The sequence below is a fragment of the Otolemur garnettii genome, unplaced genomic scaffold (assembly GCF_000181295.1).
Source record: "Otolemur garnettii isolate 467f Iridium unplaced genomic scaffold, OtoGar3 scaffold00149, whole genome shotgun sequence".
In the NCBI taxonomy this organism is placed as follows: Eukaryota; Metazoa; Chordata; class Mammalia; order Primates; family Galagidae; genus Otolemur; species Otolemur garnettii.
The window spans coordinates 1,554,635-1,573,709 of record NW_003852544.1 but is presented as its reverse complement, the minus strand read 5'-3'; the positions used below and the strand labels follow the sequence as shown (position 1 = coordinate 1,573,709).

The 19,075-nt window shown below is 51.9% G+C and overlaps 2 protein-coding genes across 3 annotated transcripts in view; both read right to left on the bottom strand.

Annotated features, from left to right (window-relative positions):
• Positions 1–1,147, bottom strand: part of EXOC3L4 (exocyst complex component 3 like 4) — a 15,712-nt gene extending 14,565 nt beyond the window's left edge. For both annotated transcript variants that reach the window (XM_023518884.1, XM_023518885.1), the window contains exon 1: positions 1,031–1,147. The gene's annotated coding sequence lies outside the window, so the exon portion shown is untranslated. The remainder of the gene's footprint in view (positions 1–1,030) is intronic.
• Positions 1,148–5,615: 4,468 nt separating this feature from the next.
• Positions 5,616–8,597, bottom strand: LBHD2 (LBH domain containing 2). The gene is made up of 3 exons (XM_023518875.1): positions 8,529–8,597; positions 6,745–6,904; positions 5,616–5,674 (listed from the first exon to the last, which is right to left on the bottom strand). Exons 1-3 carry the CDS (start codon positions 8,595–8,597, stop codon positions 5,616–5,618), a joined length of 288 nt encoding a protein of 95 aa, XP_023374643.1.
• Between the last annotated feature and the right edge of the window lie 10,478 nt (positions 8,598–19,075).

Genomic DNA, 19,075 nt, shown 5'->3' with positions numbered 1-19,075 from the left:
TGGCAGGCGCCTCTGGTCCCAGCTACTACGGAGGCTGAGGCAGAAGACTCGCTTGAGCCCAGGAGTTGGAGGTTGCTGTGAGCTGTGATGCCACGGCACTTCACCCAGGGGGACACCTTGAAGCTCTATCTCAAAAAAAAAAAAAAAAAAAAGGCTCCTCTTTATAGTAACAACAGAAGAAGTGCTGTTTCCTCCATTCAAGGCCCTTTCTAACCACTCCTTTGGCTTTATTCCCCACTTGTTTAACCACTTTTACCATTCAGTAGCACTCACCTTTCCTCCATACCTTTGCACTCTGCTTGCAGTGACCCAAGCCCTATCTCCTCAGCTGCCAACTCCTTCAAGGCTCGGCAGAAATGGCTCCTCCTCCAAGAGACCTTCCCTGATCAGCTGAGCCCTCAACCATGGTCAGTACCTCCTGCTCTGGGCCCGGTCCCAGCCCTGGGCACACCTGCTACTGTGACCGAGGGACAGTTACAGGGTCCGAAAGGTCTCTGTCCCATGATCAGGAGACCCCCAGGGTAGGGAATGAGCAGGATCCAGCCTTCAGCAATGGCTAGTACATGTCAGGTAACCAAGAAAGGTAGATAAATGAACCTAACATATGTATGTATGTGAGTCCATGGTTATGTACACACTTTGCATATCAGTTTTGCACATCTGCATGTTGGCCTGAGTGTGTCTCCTGTATGTGTGTGACTCTGTTCTATTAAGTGTGTGCCTCAGAGGATCTGCGAGTGGTTCTCTCCACCTCTCTGAGTCTGTCTGTCTGTGTCTGCATACATGTCTTTATGTCTTGTGTGTCTTTATCTGTGCTTTCTGCACAGGTGTGTATCTGCCTGTGTATTAGGGTAGGGGGATGTCCACTGTGATTTGAGCTGGCACTCTGGCCTAGTTGGCCCAGTCTCTGAACTGACGCCCTTGGCTTGGAAAGCCACTAGCAAAACCAGAATAGTCCTCAGCCCCTTGACTATCGGCCTACTGTCTACAACATTCCTGTGCCCTCCTGCTCCACCTGCCCTGAACATACCTGCTGAGCAAGCAGCCTTTGGGCCCAGACAGAACAGGGCCACCTGAAGAAGCAGTCCAGTCCAGCAGAGTCCTCAGAGTCTGGCCCAGGCCTTAGGACCTCCGGAGCAGCTGAAGCCAATGACCAACAGCTGGGACTTCCCAGCCATGGTCAGTGCCTGCCAGGCCCACCCAGCCCCACCCCCCGCCCCACCCTCTATCCTGGCCCTGTACTTTCACTTTCAGAAAAGTTTCCATCCCCTGTTCATTCCAGATGCAATCACTTCAACCTTTGATTCATGGCAGCTCTGGGCTCAGGCTGAGGGTCAGGGACCATAGGGGCAAGGAGAGATGGGGAGGACAGCACCCAGGGTCCTGTGGCAATTGGGGTGAACAGTGCCAGGGACTTCTCACAACACCCAGTACCTCATTCTATCAGAGGCAAAGGGTAGGCAGGCATTGGCCAGCGGGGACACTCAGCCCACAGTGCCTGAGCCCAGAAGGACCTCTCCCTCCAAGGCACAGGCTCCAGCACCAGGCAAGTCTGTCAAGTTCACCAGAAGACCGTGTACCCTGTATGGGGCTATAAGCCACAAGGAAACAATTTTGAGCTGTAAGCCTTCCCTGAAGATGTCAGGAGCTGGGAGGAAAAGAGAAGGGCCCTAAGGGACATGGAAGCACACTCAGAAGTGAGGAGGGATGGCATTCTGGGCAGGGGCAGTGACATAGCAATTGTGTGGAAGTGGGACCTGAATGAAGAATCAGGAACATGGGCGTGACCCACCCATGGTGGATCAGGTTAGAGACATTTGTGAGGAGGATCACCAGGATTTCCCAGAAGAGACAGCTCCTGCCCCTTCATGGGGGATTCCACTCCAAGCGTCTTAGGAAAGAAACTCAGGGAAAGCCCAAGGAGAACGAATCCAGACCTGTCCCAACCTGGGCTGGGGCCACCAGTGTGTGAAGCCAGCAGGAGAGGAGGAATGCAGAGATGTGTTTAGGGCTGCCATCACACAATATCACAGATCAAAGGGCTTCAACAACAGACATTTATTTTCCCACAGGTCTGGAGCCCAGACTGAGATCAAGATGCTGGCAGGGTTGGTTTCTTCTGAGGCCTCTTTCCTTGGTCTACAGACGACCACCTTCTCCCTGTGTCTTCACATGGTCTTCCTTCTGTGTGTGTATGTCCGTGTCCACATTTCCTCTTCATATTGGATTAGGGTGCACCTTACTGAGCTAATTTTAACTTATTACTTCTTTAAAGACCTTACTTTTAAATGAGATCACACTCTGAGGCACTAGTTGTTAGGACTTCAACATATTAATTTTGGAGGAATACAATTTCGCCCATAGCAGATTGAAAGGCACCTGAGATGCTGCAGGCACTCCATTGCCATCTGCAGATAGGCCAAGTTATACCCAAAGATGCCAGCTCTTCCTCCAGGAAGCCTTCCAGTTACCACTTGAGTCCTTAGCCCCTAGCCCTGGGTTCCCTCTGTGAAATGGGGTCAGAAGAGTCCCAGTTCAAGCCCCCGGAGCACCCATCTGGCCAGTGGCTGCTCCTCCCAGCTCAGTCTGGCCTGCCTGCCTCCTGTCCTATGGGTCCCCAACAGTTAGAGATAGAAGATGACAGGGAATAAGCATAATAAGAGACGGAGCTGGGGGCCCAAAATGGCTGTGCATGACTCAGTGACCTCCCCATGGCTACACAGCTAGCAAGAGAGGCCAGGACTGTGTCCCAGGTCTCTAGCTCTCAGGACTGGGTCTTCCCATGGGCACATAGAGACTATTAGGTCTGACAACACCCCCCACCTGGGACTTCCAGTCATGGGTCACCTGCATTTAAGACACAGATGCCTGAATAGTGGGTGGTGCCCAGGTTTGGGGGAACTGCTCCTGGGCTTCCCCCAGTTACCATCTGCACTTTACGCCCATCCAAGCCTGTGCCCACTTTTCAGCATGAGGTTACAATGTTTCTTTTATTCTATTTCCATGTTTTCCCCCAACTTTCTCAGTAAAATCCCTTTGGAAAAGTCCCAGTTTTGTCTCAGAGGAGCTTGGGGCACAAGGGTGGCCTGAGGGCTCAGGAGAAGGGAGGGAAGGGGAGAGGGTAGGAGGGGGAAGGGCCATGGAGGAAGAGGCATAACAGGGTACAATCAAAGCACAGCCCAGCTCCAGGTGACCTTGGAGAAGTACATCTATCTGTCTCTGAGCCTCAGTTTGCTCCTCCATAAAATGAGGATGTTTGGGGGATCGAATGCGTTCACCTTGGCTGAGGACTTTGCTTCCAGGTCAGGAAAGGTAGGAAGAAGGACTCTCATCACCAGATGCTCACCAGACATCTTTCTCTCCTAGGAAGCCAGGCTGTCACACTCGGAATGAGGTTGCCAGAGGCGGCAAATTCCACGCACACAGCTGCCCAGTCCAGGCTGAAGCCCAGAGTGAGAGCAGGAGGCCTGGGTTCCATTCTCTGCTCCTGGCTGGCCGGGGCGGGAGCGGGGAGAGGAGGCGGTAGTTCTCACTCTGAGCCCAAATCTCCCCAAGGCGAATATTGCAAAGCGCCCCTGGCGGTGATGTGGGTTCTCTCCGCAGTGTCCCCATCGACGCCAGGGGGAGCTGCAGGGTGATTCAGGTGAGTGTCCCCACCCCAACCCCGGTAGAAGTGTTCCGCGACCTCTGCAGAGAGGGGCACCGCCCCTGCCATAATCAGCTGCGCGTGCTCTGGGCAGTGGTGGGGGTGATCTGGCCCGACTGGAGGAGAGCAGACCTGTCCAGCCGGCTGAGTGGTGCCGGGTGGAGCGCTCTGTCTCGCCCGCGGTGGGAACCTTTCCTGGACTGCTGTCCCACCTCTACTCAGGTGCACACTGGGGTCCTGGGACCTCCACCTTGGGTCACCTCCTCCCAAGCTGCCCTGTGAGATGGCACGCTCCATAGTGGTGTCGTGGGCGCACTGTCTTGGGTCTCAGGAGCTCTAGGATTCTGTCTCAGCTCAGGAGCTTGTCAGCTGTGGGCAAGTTGTGTTTAAATATATAGAATAACCCTCGCCTCTGAGGGGTGTAGTGAGGATTAACTCCCCCTTGTCCACCTACATTGCCAGCATGCAGGAGGTGGGGAGCCTCACCCCACATCCCAGTGTCGGCTGTGGCAGCGCTTCCTGTAAAATGCCTGCTCCCTTTTGCCCCAGCCCCACCTCGTCCTAGCCTTTGCCTCCCTGGCTCCCAGAAAACATGACTGCCTGGAGGAGAACAACCCAACACCTCTACTAAACTGTAGAACAGGGGAGGGCCCACAGGTACATCCAGGTCCTATGCCCCCGGCCCAGGGGGCCCACCGTTTAAAATTAAAGCAGGCACCCAGACTGCCAGACCAACTTTGGCACTTCCCCTCCCACCTCTCCCACATTTGAGGGGTGAGCTATTTTTAGAAGGTAGGAAGGTTGGAGAAAGTGCCTTATTTATCGTGGAGGTTAGCAAGGCTTTCAGAAAAAAGCTCTTTGCTGAGCTAACATTTATGTAGTACTCCCTCACAGCCCCCAGCGCTCCACACACCCTCTTTCTCAGGCAGGCTTCCTCAAGCTTCCTCAGGCCTGCTCAGGCAGGCCAAGGGCAGAGGCCAGGCTGGGGAGGAGGGCTCCACACCTGGGGAAGGGCCTAGGCCATAGTTAGGTTTCTGCCCTCATGCCAACCCCAATCAGGTGGAAGGGATCCTCTTGAGCAGTGAGATAGAGCCCAGAGACAATGTCATCAGGCACCATGGAGGGACAGGACCCTCATGTGAGGTTGGAGCTACCCAACCTCCCCTGGGGGCTCTGGCCAGCTTGATGGCTTCCCAGCCTCGGGGATCCCTTCATAGGCCCAGCTAACACTAGCCTTGGCCACATCACTTTGGACCTTTGTTTCCTCATCTATAAAAAGGAGCTTTTTCAAGGATTTAATGAGGTCTGCAACCTGGAATAGGGCACCCCACGCCCCAAACCATCTTTGAGCCCTACGTCACCCAGGGTGGGGAGTAACAGGAGTGAATCCTGCTCTCGGGGTTCAGCTACTTGGAGGAGGCTGCTCCTGCCTCAGGCAGCCTTGGCTGAGGCCAGAGAGAGGGTCCATGGGTAGAGGCACCAGAGGAATCAATGTCATAGACACTAGGCAGACCCACCTCTCAGCCCTACATACCACTCCCCACTCCCATCCCCAGTGCCAACACCCATGTGGTCACCCACTTGGCACTCTTAGACTGGGTTGCGAGCTGAATCCCTTGCTTAGAAGGCCACTAGCCAAACCAAAATTGTCCTCAGGCCCTTAAGTCCCCACTGGCCACCAGTAAGTGCCTGTATTTCTGCCTCAAACTACTAATTGAAGGAAGGTTTGAGGGGAGATGATCCAGACCTGGGCCATGGACAGGAAAGGTCAGGGCTGTGACTCTGGTCAGACTCAGTGACACAGGAAGCAGCTTCTGGCTCTGCCTCCTGGGTATCCAAGCAATCTCATCCCTTTCTTTGCATCAGCCCCACCATTCTGGGGTTGAGGCTCTTCTATCAGAGAGCAGAGGCTGGCCACATCCTTGTCCTCTCACTGGGCTGGGAATGCCTGGTCCTCAGGGTTAGTACACTAACAGCCAGAATCATCTGCGGTCTTCCCTGATGCTCCCAGGAGACTCGAGGAAGGGGCTGCAGAAACATAAAGGGGTCCAAGTGAGCTTTTGGCAGGCACAGGGCTGGGGTGGGCCACACCATCCTCCTGAGAGATGAGAAGAAGCAGGGGTGCTGCTCTAGAGAGGGAGTGTGAGGGTTCTAGGGGCAGGAGTTCCCCCCCACACCATACTAAGGGGCACGGCACAGTGAAGGATAGTCTAGGGCAGACCCAGGGACCTCCCCAGACCCAAGTCCTAGTGATTACTCAAGGAATGGTCCTCCATTCTGTCCCTGGGCAGAAACTGACAGTCGGTTGAGGGGGCTTTGGACAGAAATGGAAGTTAAGGATATAGGCAGACCCCTTCTGGGCCCAAGCTGCAGGGGATTGCTGGCCAGTGAGGTTACTGTCTTGGGGACTGGGGATGGGGAGAGAGTAGGCAGGGTGCAGAACAGCCCCAACTGTGGCTGAACTCATTTCCTAACCAGGGGACAGACTCCCCAGCAGTCCTCAGGAAACAACAAAACCTCCCAGGGTGCAGCTCATGCCCCCTTCCCACCTCCCCATGCCCATCAGAGCCTTCAAAGTTCCCCTGCCCTGGCCTGCTGTCTCTCCTTACCTCAGTCCTGGCCTGTCTCCTGCCCACATGATCCTCCTCACAGAAACTTCAGCCTTTAAACAGGGCACCTTCTGCTAGGACAGAAGCTGCTACTGGTTAGCCCATCCACACAAGGTGTGCACTTGTGCCCTTACCCTCCAGGCCCTAGTGAGCAACGCACACTGGCAGGGAGCCCAGAATGGGGAGGGGCAAGAACGCACAGCCATTCATTCCACAGGCAGTCATTGATCCTTCTCTGTGCCATGCCTGAGAATACAAGAACAGATGAGGGATCCATGTAGGGAGGGAAGGAGGATGGTGACAGAGAGGGGGGCCAAGGCCAGGCAGCACCTAGACACCAGACAGAGGTTCAAAGGGCAGTGATGGGTGGGGTGCAGGTAGGCTGGAGAGATCAATGGCCCTGCCTGCCAGAGTGACAAGAAGAAGGCACTGCTTCTGGCCCTGGCCACCCCCTCCTCTCAGCACCCCCACAGGCAGCACCTCACTCACCAGCAGCAGCCTGACTGGGAGCACCCCTCCTCTGGGCACCCTCCAGGAGCCAGCACAGCTCCCCACTCTCCACAGCTCCTGCCTCGCTGGGCTCCACCACAATGGAAGGCAGCCGTTGGCCCAGCAGAGAGCTCTTTCCCTGAGTGCCCACTGAAGCCAGCTGGAAGGGTGGACAGGAGTCAAAGCAATGCCAGGCCCAGGGTCTCAACTACCTCCCATTCTTATCTTGTACCCACCCTACTAGGAGGGTCAGGAAGAGCACGTGTGTATTTGTGCATATATCACCATCTGGAAGAAGGGTCCCGGCCTTTCCCCCATTCCACCACTAAGACTGGGTTATTCTGGCCCTGGGGTCATCCCTGTCCCTGGAGGCACCATAGGACCCACCTGGGTTCAGCCTCCATGAATCCATTTCACATATGAAGCCTAAGGCTGGAGAGGCCAAGGTCATACCAAGAGTGAGCTTGGGGCTTCTGTGTACCCTCTGCTTCCTCCTGTACCTGGAGTCCCTGCTTAGCCTCTTCCTGGGGTCTTCCCTGCAGGGGCCCTGCCCTCCTCCCTCTAGCTCTGCAGAGTTGAGAAGGTGTTACCATGGCAACCTGAGCTGGGCTCTGGGCTTGCTTGGGCTCATTGTTCAGTGGCCACAGGAGTATGCAGAGGCTGCCACCCCAATCCCCCAGGTGCCCTCAGCATCTCTGCCTCCCATTCCAGGACTTGGAGATGCAGTCCTGCTCCATTCTTCTGTGTCCCCACTAGCCCTGACCTGCCTATACCATCCCACTTCCATGTTTTGCTTGGGCAGATCTCCCTTCCTTGAGCTCCCTGCCTGCCTCCCATCCTTATTACCTAGAAGGATGGCTGCTTGTCCATCTCCCCCCAAGGGTGCAAGTGCCTCAAGGAAGGGCAGATGTACGCAGCACACAGGCCTTTGCTAAATGGCCCTTGGACTACCAAGGCAGAACCCCCTGAACAGTCTTTCTCAATGAACGTATCTGGGCTGCACCCCAGGCTGTGTTTTAACCAAGAGCTGCAGGTGACCCTGAGTATGATAACAGGTGTCATTGGACTGGGACATCTATGAGATGAAGGAGCACATGGGCCTCAGACACTAGCACAGCAGGAGTCCCAGCCCTGCCCCCAAGACTGGACCCTCTTGAAGTCCAGGGCCTCATGCTGGCACTGCCAGTCCAGGGCTTCTTTCCCCATCCCAGAACATGTTATTCTCTTACCTGCCCCAACCAAGTGCCTTCTCTATCCAGAGCGTGCCCGCAGAATAGAGGCAGGTGAGGCCAGCAGAGAGCTTGGCATTCTGAGGCCTAGCACTCACGTCATCTACCTACCAGCAAGACTGTGTCTGCAACCACGGGCTCCAGGCTGGCCCCAGTGTGACCCTAAGCTGATCCACCCTCTGTCCCGACTCCTCCCAACAATGAAAATGGCCCAGCTCTAGAATTCAGAACATAAAGGCTACAACCCTTGTGTAGGGACCTCAATTTTTAACTTCATTGACTGTCCCCCCAAAACTGGAAATCTTGGAGCAGGGAACCCTGGCATTGCCTCATCCCAGCAGAGAGAGAAGTGTGACTTAGGGAACAACCTCTGGGGTTCCCAGGTCAGAGGAATAATAAGCAAGCCATGACAGCTTACCTTCAATTGATTTGTCCATTAGACTTTTACAAAGGAACAGGTGGGTAAAGTAAGGCCACTGTTGATGCATGTCCCAAGTCATAGGCCAGGGTTTAAACCTGGCTTCTTCCTGGCCCCCCAGGTCCCCAATCACATACCTCCCCTGCAGGGCCTCTGGTGCCCTCAGCAGGGCTTGACTCTGACTGGGTGGGCTGGGAGGTGTTCATGCTGCTGCCGCTGCTGGGCTGCCACTGCTGGGCTGCCACTGCTGGGCTGCACAGGGACAGGGAGCAGAAATGAGAAGTCTGCAGCAGGCTGGATGCTCAGTCTCACCTACCTCCCAGCACTTTCAGGCTCCTTAGCCCACCCCACCCTACCCGACCTGGTCCTAGCACCCATGGCTCCAGCTAGACCACTATCATGGCTGCTCCCCACCAAGGCCATCACCAGAAGAGGCACTGGACAGTCATAACACAATGTGTCAGGGCTACAGAGGAAAAGCTGATCCAGCCTTGAAACTCGGGAAGGCTTCCTGGAAGAAAGTCAGCCAATCTGAGGCCTAAGCAATGAGCAGGAGGTAACCAGGCCAGCTGGGAGCAGAGAGGTATGTTCTGAGGCAGGGCACAGCCAGGGAAGGGCCCAGAGGGTCCAAGGGACCCAAACAGGTTTCTGAGACCAAAGGCTGGGGGTAGCAGGGACCAGGTATGAGTCAGTAAGAGGTCGAAGTGCCCAACTCCTCCCAAACAGCACACACCCAGGGCCAGGCCTTCAGCATCCACAGCTGAAAGGAAACTAACATTCTGCCTGGATTGGGCCAGGCCCCTCAGGTCAGGCACAGGGGTGAAGGAGCCTAGCCAAAGCTCTTACAGTAAGGAGTCTGGAAAGAGAATCCCAACCAGGAGTGATAGGCACCAGCCTTGGACTTGCCACTTGCACTCAGCCAAATAGGCCCTTGGACCATGTCTAAGCCAGAGACAGGAATGGGAGTGGATTCTCACAGGTAGAGATCTAACTTCAGTGGCTGACAGCCAGCAGGAGCCATAGGCAAGAGGCAGGGATCCTGGAGTGGGTTTGGGAAGGGGAGGATCAGTGATGGCAGGATGGAATGCCTGTGGCACGCACCCAATAGAGGTGAGGGAGAGAGACTTATGGGCAGCAGGCAAAGGGAGAAGGGCTGCTATTCTAGAAACTGAGGTTTCTTTTACCAAACACCCAGCTCAGGTAAACTCAGATCTCTCCAAGGCCCAGGGAAAGTAGGGAGTGGACATCTCCAGGCAATGAGCAGCCACGCCATACCTGCCTGGGCCTCCACCGAATCCCAAAGCCCATGAAATGCCGAGGCAACCCATTACTCCCTGGACTGCATCCTCAATCAATCCCTTCCTGGGACCCCATCTCAGGACCCAGAATCTAGGCTAGAGCCCAGGGCTGCCAGGACAGAGCTAGAGAGAGTAGACTCAGAGACCCAGACAAATATGGCAAAGAGGCAGAAGGGGAGGTAGGAGAAAGAAACATTAGCCACATGCGCAGTGGAGAAGAGCCAGAGCTAAAGACGGAGAGATTCCTAGCAAGAAGACAGAAACAGACCCAGAGATGACACAGAGCATGAAGGGAGAGGAATGATGATAGAGCTAGATGATAGAGCGTCACCTTAACAAGCCAATAGGGCAGGCAGGGAGCAAGAGCTGAAGGTGAAGGTTCCAGTGCCAGCAAACACACAGGCACATCTGTGGCTGCTGCCACCCACACCTCCTCTGGCTCCCAGGTGCTGCAGGCATGACCCCCTGGAGTCATTACTCATGCCCAGAGCACGGCATCCTCAGCCAGGACCCAGCAGAATGAGGACCCCAAACCCTTCCCTTCCTCTGGGGGCTCTTACTCAAATTCCCCCACCCCCCTCCTTCTCACCGGTATACCCACACCTGCCACCCCAGGCACGGGGCAGGTCTGGGCAAGGGTGGGGAGCGAGTGACCCTGCGCCCCACCCATACTCACCCACCTGTGCTCGACCTGGCACCAGGCTGCCTCGATTGCCTGGCGTTGTGGTTGCCAGCTCAAGCTTGCCCTGTGCTCCTGCCCCCCACACCCACCTGGCCTCTACTTCACAGTCACGCCCTCTGCTGTGATTGCCTGCTGCCTCCACCTTCCCAGTGCCAGCCCAGGGGAGGACAGGGGCTCATCTTCCCTTGACACTACCCCAGCCCCAAGGACCTGACCCTGGCAACTTGAGACCCTGAGCCTCAAGGTTAGAGCTTAGGAATTCTGGATGCAGAATTCAGTGGGGCTAAGTACATAAAAAGAGGACTCCCTCCAATTGGGATACAAAAGGCAGGAGTGAAAAGGACATGGGAAACCCCAAATTGGGATGGGCCCCTAAAGGGTGGCACTGGCACCCCATAACCCCCCCCCCCATTTCATGCCTAGTCCCATTCCCAAAAAGGTGCAAAACATCTCTAGGACAATCGGTCTCGTTCAATCCCATTTGAGGCCAACATGCATGTTCTCTGACCTACATAGTCCCCAACCTCCCACCATTGATTATCCAACACTCAACTGCCCCAGTCCAACCATGATCTACCACCAGCATGGATTGGTCTATCTTCTACCACCCAACCACCATCTGCTGTCATTAACCCAGCATCCATCCCATCCAAAATCCACTACCTACCTTTCACCATTCAGCCACTGTTCAGCATCCAACATCCTTTAACCATGCATCCACAGTTACAATCCTCTATCCAACCACCACTATCCACCATAAATACATCCATTCACCACCTGCACCCCTCATTACTTAAGCATTCAGTATACCACAAAAACATCCATTAGCCTGACATTCATTCACCATTCGTCCATCCACCACCTATCCATCCATCACTCACTATGTAACAGCTTTCCATCAGATATTTACAATTTACCTACCCATCTGCCATTCATATATCCATCCACCATGTATCTAATTGTCAATCACCAATCTCCCATCTGTTTACTATCCATTTATACTGACTTGTTCATTAGCCTATATCCCATCAGCCACAATTCATCCATCTACAATTCAGTCATCAGTCATTCACCAACCATCATCCACTCATATTTCTATGAACTACAACCCTCCATCTATCCATCCATCCACCTACCATCTCATATCCCTGTTTACCACATATCTATCTATTCATTGTCTATCTCACAATATCTTTTATCCATCCAGCATAATTCACTATACATCCAAAATCCATCCAAGTACTATCTATCTCATCCATCCATATTAATCCATTCTAGAAAAGCTTACTGCCTTTTATGTGCCAAATATTGTTCTAGATCAGGCGTCCTCAAACTACAGCCCATGGGCCACCTGCAGCCCACCTAGGACATTTATCTGGCCCACTGAGTGTTTTTGCTGCCACTGCCTGTCCTGCTTAGCAGCCAACTTGTCCTGGACCCAGCCACAGTCCGGCCCTTCAACAGTCTGAGGGACAGTGAACTGGCCCCCTGTTTAAAAAGTTTGAGGACCCCTGGTGTAAATGCTAGCAATAGAGAGACAGGAGTGAGCATTCATCTACCACTATCCATCTGCCATCACAATCTACCCATCTATCCATTCACTATTCGTGCATCATCCTGTATCCATTATTCTCTACCCTTTTAATACCCATCTTCATTCATCATCCATTTACTACTCATCTGCTATCTATCCACTTTCTCCATCTAAACATTAAACCACCCACTTACCATACTCCACTCACCACCTCTCATCCACTTATCATCTCTCCATGTACCTGTCCACCATTTACCTTTTAAGCATCAGTTTTCCAAAATGTTGCCTCCTTCTATTTAACCTTCCTCCATCCATCCATCACGTAATCACCACCTATCTATCTAGAATCCATCATTTGTTATCTATCCACCATCTATTCACCTTCTATCTATATTTTCACAGAACACAACCCATTATTCATCCAGCCAGTGACCATTCATTTGTTTGCCATCTATTCTATGTCCATCCACCATAAAGCCACTATTTACACATACTAGGAAACAAACTGCAGTGGATGTTAACAGATGGCAGAACACACCATGCTTATGGCTTCAAAGAATCAACATTGTTAAAATGTCTATATTACCCAAATCAATTTACAAATTTAACGTAATACCCATTAAAATACCAATGTCATACTTTAAAGATCTTGAAAAAATAGCTCTCCATTTCATATAGAACCAGGAAAAAAACTGAATAGCCAATGCAATTCTATGAATTAATAACTAATTCGAAGGCCTCGCTTTACAAAACTATAAAAACTCTAGAAGAAAGTGCGGGGGAAACTCTTGATCTTATTGACCTAAGGAAAGGATTTATGAAGACCCCACTGGCAATTGCAGCAACAACAAAAAATTAATAAATGGGACCTGATCAAGCTAAAAAGCCAATTTGGTACTACTAACAACACAATCAACAAACCAAAGAGACAATCTTCAGAATGGGAGAAGATATTTGCATCCAACAAAAAGCTAATAACCAGAATCTATAAATAACTCAAGCAAATCAACAAGAGCAAAAAAAAAAAAACCATTAAAAATTGGTGAAGAGACATGAACAGAAATTTTTCTCATGATGACAGATGAATGGCCAACAAACATGTGAAGAAATGTTCATCATACTTAATCGTCACAGAAGTGCAAATCAAAACCACTTTAAATTATCACCTAACTCTGGTAAGAATTGCCCACATCACCAGGTCCCAAAGCAACAGATCTTAGCATGGGTGTGGAGGGAAGGGAACACTTATGCGCTGCTGGTGGGACTGCAAACTAGTACAGCCTCTGTGGAAAGAAGTATGGAGATTTTTTGAAGAACCTAAAGTAGCCCTTCCACTTGGTCATTGCAATCCCATTACTAGGTATCTACCCAAAAGAAAAAAAAGGCATTTTACCATAAAGACATTTGTGCTCAAATCTTTATAGAAGCACAATTCACAATTGCAAAGATGTGGAAACAACCCACATGTCTTTCAACACATGAATGGATTAGTAAACTGTGGTATATGTAGACCATAGAGTACTACTCAGCCATAAAAATGATGGAGATTTCATATCTTTTATAACAACATGGATGGATTTGGAGAACATTTTCCTAAAAGAAGAATCAGAAGAATGAAAAAACAAGCATTATATGTACTCAGTAATTAATTAGAACCAGTAGATTAACAATGACATGCTCCCATGAGAGAAAAACTAAATTAAATTCAAGAAGAGGTTATAGGGGGAAGGGGTCAGTTAAATTCTCACCCAACAAGTACATTGCACAGGTATATTGCACACTTCCTGAGTGAAAGGCACGCATACTATCTGGACTTTAACCTTACTAAAATAAACTATATAACCTAATCGTATATACCCCCATGTTAATATGAAAAAAATAAAACCAGAACCATTTCTCTACCATCTACTTCTCCATTCTCTATGAATAGATTCATTGCTATCATCCACTTACTATTAATCTACCATCTACTGTCTGCCTCTACTATGATGTTTCATCCACACACTGAACATTCACCATCCACTACCTATTACCTGAAATTTATATCCACTATCTATAGATTTATTCAATATCCATCAATTTGACACCCATATCCATTCATTTCCATCTATCAAACTATTTATCTATTCATCATTACTTAATCAACCACCACTACAAAGATACATCTACCATCCTCTGCCTTCCATCCATTTACTATCCAGCCCCACTCTTCTATCATGCTTTCAGAATCTCCCCAACTATTATCCATGTATTTCTCTGACCCCACATACTCAGTCTACCATGGTTTCCAGCACATTATTCACTTACCTATCTAGTCATTCATCCCTCACCAATATCCAACAACCTAGTAATTTACCCATCCCTGTCTCTTCCATGTGTTTCTCTATGATCCTGGGAGATATTCCTATATTACCCATACACATAAACATCATAAATATTTTCACTTCCATCACTCCACTACCCATCCCCATCATCCACTCATATACTCAATAATGTCTCATCATTATTTTACCCATTTATTTATCAATAAATATTAATATAATATTAAGCATTTATTACTCAGTGCCAGTACTGGATTCTGGGATCATTGAGATGAATGAGACCCAATCCAAATTCATGGTCTGATTGTCCAAAAGGGGAAAACAAGTCAGACAGAGAAGTGTCCATATTAAAATGTGTATTATATTGAAATTTCTGTGCCTGTATGTCCTGGACATGCGATGGATGGAGTTCTTTGCACAATTTCCTCTGGAAGATGATGGGGTAGGAGGTATCACAGCATGGGCAGCAGGGGCCTGATTTGGGCATTGTGGCTACAATGGGAAGCCTATGGGTAGAGAATGAGGTAAGACTGGAAGAAGAGGCTCGGTGCCTGTAGCTCAAGCGGCTAAGGCCTGCCAAACAACAATGATGGCTGCAACTGAAAAACAGCCGGGTTTTGTGGCAGGTGCCTGTAATCCCAACTACTTGGGAGGCGGAGGCAGGAAACTCGCTTGAGCCCAAAAGTTGAAGGTTGCTGTGAGCTATGATGCCATGTCACTCTACCCAGGGCAACTGCTTGAGGCTCTGTCTCAAAAAAAAAAAAAAAAAAAAAGACTAGAAAAAGAAAGTTACAGAGATTATGCAAGGCTGGGGATAGATTGGTCCCAGATGTGGGGGCAGCTGATGTTGGGGCAGTAAGAAGCTCTGGGCAGGTTTTAGAACCCCAGTCAGCTAAGTTCTGGGAAGGGACCACCTCCCATCCATACACATTTATTTCTCTACACAAAAGAATGAGACCTGGCACCCTGGTCACTATGGCTACAACTATACCATCTGGACCCCAGACACTCTAGTGTCAGCAAAGTCAGCACTGGAATGCTCCCCTTCTGTGACTCTATTCTCAAAAAGCCATCTACCTCCTTGCTGCTTAGGTAGGAATTGCTTTCCCTACTTGTTAATGCAGGTAATAACTGTCACCTAAGGTGCTAGTTGTCATGTAAGGTGTTAGCTGACAGAAAGGAGCCTCACAGCTGCTAGGGATCACTCCTAATAGTGCTCTCAGGAAGTGCTCAAGGCCCTTGAGGAATCCAAGCAGTGATGGCTGGGAGCAGGGAGCATTTAAAAGACAGATCGAGCCCAAACCTAAGCATTTGGGCCCTTCTTTACCTCTAGCCTCAGATTCTGCTTTGGCCCCTCCCTACTTCCCACAGCAAGAGTCTTTCTCTGCAGGAGACAGGCAGATTCGGAGGCAGGAGCTGTGTCCTGGCTACATCAGCCTTTGCTGTGTATCCTAGGGAGCTCCTGCCGGTCTCTGGGCCTCCCTGTCACTACCAATGCAGTATGGGGATGGAGTGGACTAAATGAAAGGTAAAGACCAATGATTTATGGTGTCCTCTGGCCATGCTGAGGCTGTAGCTACCCTCTTCCCAGCCCCATGCCCCCCCTAAAACACCTTCCAAAGCTTGACTGGAGGTGAGAGCAGCATCTGCATTGGTAGGGTTGGTCTGAGTTGGTGAGGCTGCTTGGGCATGGGGCTGCAAGCCTGGCCCTGGGCCAGTAAGGTTGACTCTTGGCTCCTTCTTGTGGCCATCTTGGAACAAAACAACCCACACTCCCTGGGAGATAACAAGGGCAAAGCACAGTGAAAATACAGCATCTGGGTTAAGTGTTTAATTTGCATGTCTCTACAACCTTAAATGTTTTGGAGGTTGATATGAGCATCATGGTCCTATATTTTGTCCTCACGTTCTGATTCTCTGCAAAAAGGCAGGTCCAGAACCGATCCTTCTGCCCTTGGTGGGCTGAGTAGGCAGAGAGTCCTAAGGTAATGGCCCCAGGGGAGGAGTGGAGAGGATGGACTGTCCAGGAGGGAAGGGAGAGATCTGATTTGAGGAAGCCTACACCCCCTCCTACTGACTGTCTTACCCCACTAGAATGCCCCTGGGCAGGGATTTTCAAGTGTCTTGCTCCAACACTAAGTCCCCAGTCCCTAAATATTAGTTGACTGCCAGAAATTTCTGGACAGTTCTCTCTAGATGTACATGATCAGGTTTCATTGTTTTAAAAATGTCATAAAGAATCACACCAACGGTGGCAGCACCAGGGAGCGGGGAGCCGTATACAGAGCAGGAAACTGTTCCCAGTGTCCATGGGCCCCTGAGAGCTGCTGGCTGGGCCATAAGCGGCCACCACAGCCTACTGGGAGGTCCGAGACGTGCCCCGCTTGCACTGCGCCTTGGGACAATTGGGGGGGACAGATCCCACCAGCAGCCACACCCGGAGATGAGGAGACCTGTCCCCCCAGTGAGGGTAGAGTGGGGAGAAGAGGAGGAACCGGGCCTCTCCCCTAGGCTCAAAACTCCCTCATCCCCTGCTCTGCACCAGCTTCAGTACCTGACTGCGGGGCCGAGTTGAATGGGGGACCTGAGGCAGGGCGTCAACTGGCGTGGAACGGTTGATTGGTGGCTCCGGGAGCCCTGTCCGAGTAGACGACAGGCCACAGAGGTTGGTTCTACCGCCTCCTCCCGGCCTGGGAGCCCAGGTCCCTAGGACTGCAGCGACTGCTAGCGGCAAAACCCAGGAAGGGGACCGCAGTGGCCACACCTACTCCTCTCCGCCACTGCCCGCAGCTCTACACCCGCACAGCCTGAGAAAGGGAGGCTCAGGGAGGACCCGAGGTAAAGCCAGACAGGATCCAGGTCTCAGGCGCTTTGCGGCGGTGTTGTCACCATGATCACTCGTGAAGGGAAGGTCTGCCCGCCCCCACTTTGCACAGACGGGGAAGTCGCATCCTGGGGGCTATCGTGGCTTCCTGCGCAGAGAGCTCAACCCAGGGAGAGAGGAAGCCGGGATCGGGTTCAGCAGGGCTGTGTCGGGGTAGGGGGCCTAGGAGCGCCAACCTCTGATGTCTGGGGGAGGAAGTGGGAGAGGTGGCCAGGTGACAAGGAGTGCACATGCAAGAGTCCAGAATCTGCCAGCATGTGGCTGCTGCTAGGACCCGAGGCCGATCCCACCGCAGAGTTGACCCAGGCGGGTGGGGAAGAACGGAGCTTTCCAAACTCACACCCACCGATGTCACCCCAAGCTGAGGTCATTCTGCCAGTCTCCAGCTGGAGAAGCGATCTGCACCCTAGCCCCATCCACTACAGGGGACAAGGCCTGTCGCCTGCCCTTCTCGCCACTGCCTCCACCCCAACCATCCCGCTGGGAGCTTAGGGAGAAGGCCTAGAGAGAGTGGTTGGTGATCCTAAAACGTGGGTCAGGGTTTTTAATTTCCAGAGCTTTTCAGGACTCATTAACTGCATCGGGAGATGGCCCTGCTGGGGAGCCTCAGAGACACCCCAAGTCCTGCGGCCTGTAGCCACCCCACTTAAAGAGGCAGATCTTACCCCCAGAAGTGGGAGAAACTCTTCTTCAGGTCTTGCTGGTAAATGAGCAGTGATTGCAGTGTGTAGGTAGATTTAAAATATGCACCTCTCTATGTATCTATGTTTGCATAGTGTGGATATATTTGGAAGGCTACACCTTCTAGCTGAGCTTACATAGCACTTCCTGTGTGGTAGGCACTGTCCAGGTGCTTTGCCTATCACTAGACCATTTCATTTAATCACTGCAGATGTACATATCCCACCTTACAGAGGAAGAAACCAAGGGCAGACAGGCTGCGGAGGGACAGAGTGAGTGGGAGCCAATCCCTGGGCTGTGTCGCTGCTCTGGGCACAAGGGGCCAGCAGGTGGGAAAGATGCACTTTGCTTGAACCACTGAGTCTCAGAGAGGGGAAGTGGCTGGTCCCAGATCACAACTGGAAGAGCCCAGAGCTGCATAAGGGTGCCAGCTGCCCGCTGAAAGTTCTGTCATCTTCACATTGCTCCTGCATCAGGGGCGCAGAGCCCCTGTGGGCAGGTGGAATGTAGCTGGGCCCACAGATGACAGAGAAACTGACCATACCGTGGGCAGCCTCCCATGGAACCAACTTTCCATAGGAGGGGACTGGGCAATGAATCCCTTGTGCTCAGGAGCAAAGCTGTGACAGCCCTTCCCAGCCCTCACCCCACTTGCCGGTGCAGGTGCCGGGCAGGGTTCAAAGCCAGGTCAGCCTTGGTCCCATGCATCATGGCTAAAGGTTAGAGCCTGGCACCCCGAGTCCTGCCTGACCTCTGCTGCTAGGGAGCAGCCAGGGAGAACAAAACCAGAGGCTGGGCTACCTGGGTGTGCTCCGTCCTGGCCTGGGCGCTCATCCCTCCAGCAGATGCCCCTAGCAGCTCAGGTGTCCCCACCTTGCACCCACCCTGCCCTCTCCAGTCCTCTCACTGGTCATTGGGCTGTGCAGAGCAACACATCCTCCCAGCAGCCACTCACCAAATGAAGTGAGACATCCGTGGGAGCAAGGCCCCCAAACACTGGTCCTACGGATGTGCACCCTGGGCCAGATGGGGGTGTGTGAAGGTGGAGAAAGGCCTCAGGAAAGGGGTGGCCCAAGCACCAGCTGCGACACTCAGACCCCAGAACCCCACAGAGTGCAGAAGGGCCACTACCGGGCAGGGGTCTTATCCTCTGAGCACCCATTGGGGGTGCAAGAGTGGAGGGGAAGTTAGGCCCATGATGACAATAATACTAATAGTGATGAAGGTGGGGTGCCCAATGCTCCTACCTGGTGCCTTATCTCACATGATCTTCACAGCCTATAA

Excerpts from the sequence above, each read along its gene's own strand:
- LBHD2 (XM_023518875.1), bottom strand. The coding sequence starts at position 8,597 with ATGAACACCTCCCAGCCCACCCAGTCAGAGTCAAGCCCTGCTGAGGGC. Across the intron at positions 6,905-8,528 it reads CCAGAGGCCCTGCAGGGGAG|CTGGCTTCAGTGGGCACTCA; the intron begins GTATGTGATTGG and ends CCACCCTTCCAG. Across the intron at positions 5,675-6,744 it reads TCCCAGTCAGGCTGCTGCTG|CCCCTTCCTCGAGTCTCCTG; the intron begins GTGAGTGAGGTG and ends ATGTTTCTGCAG.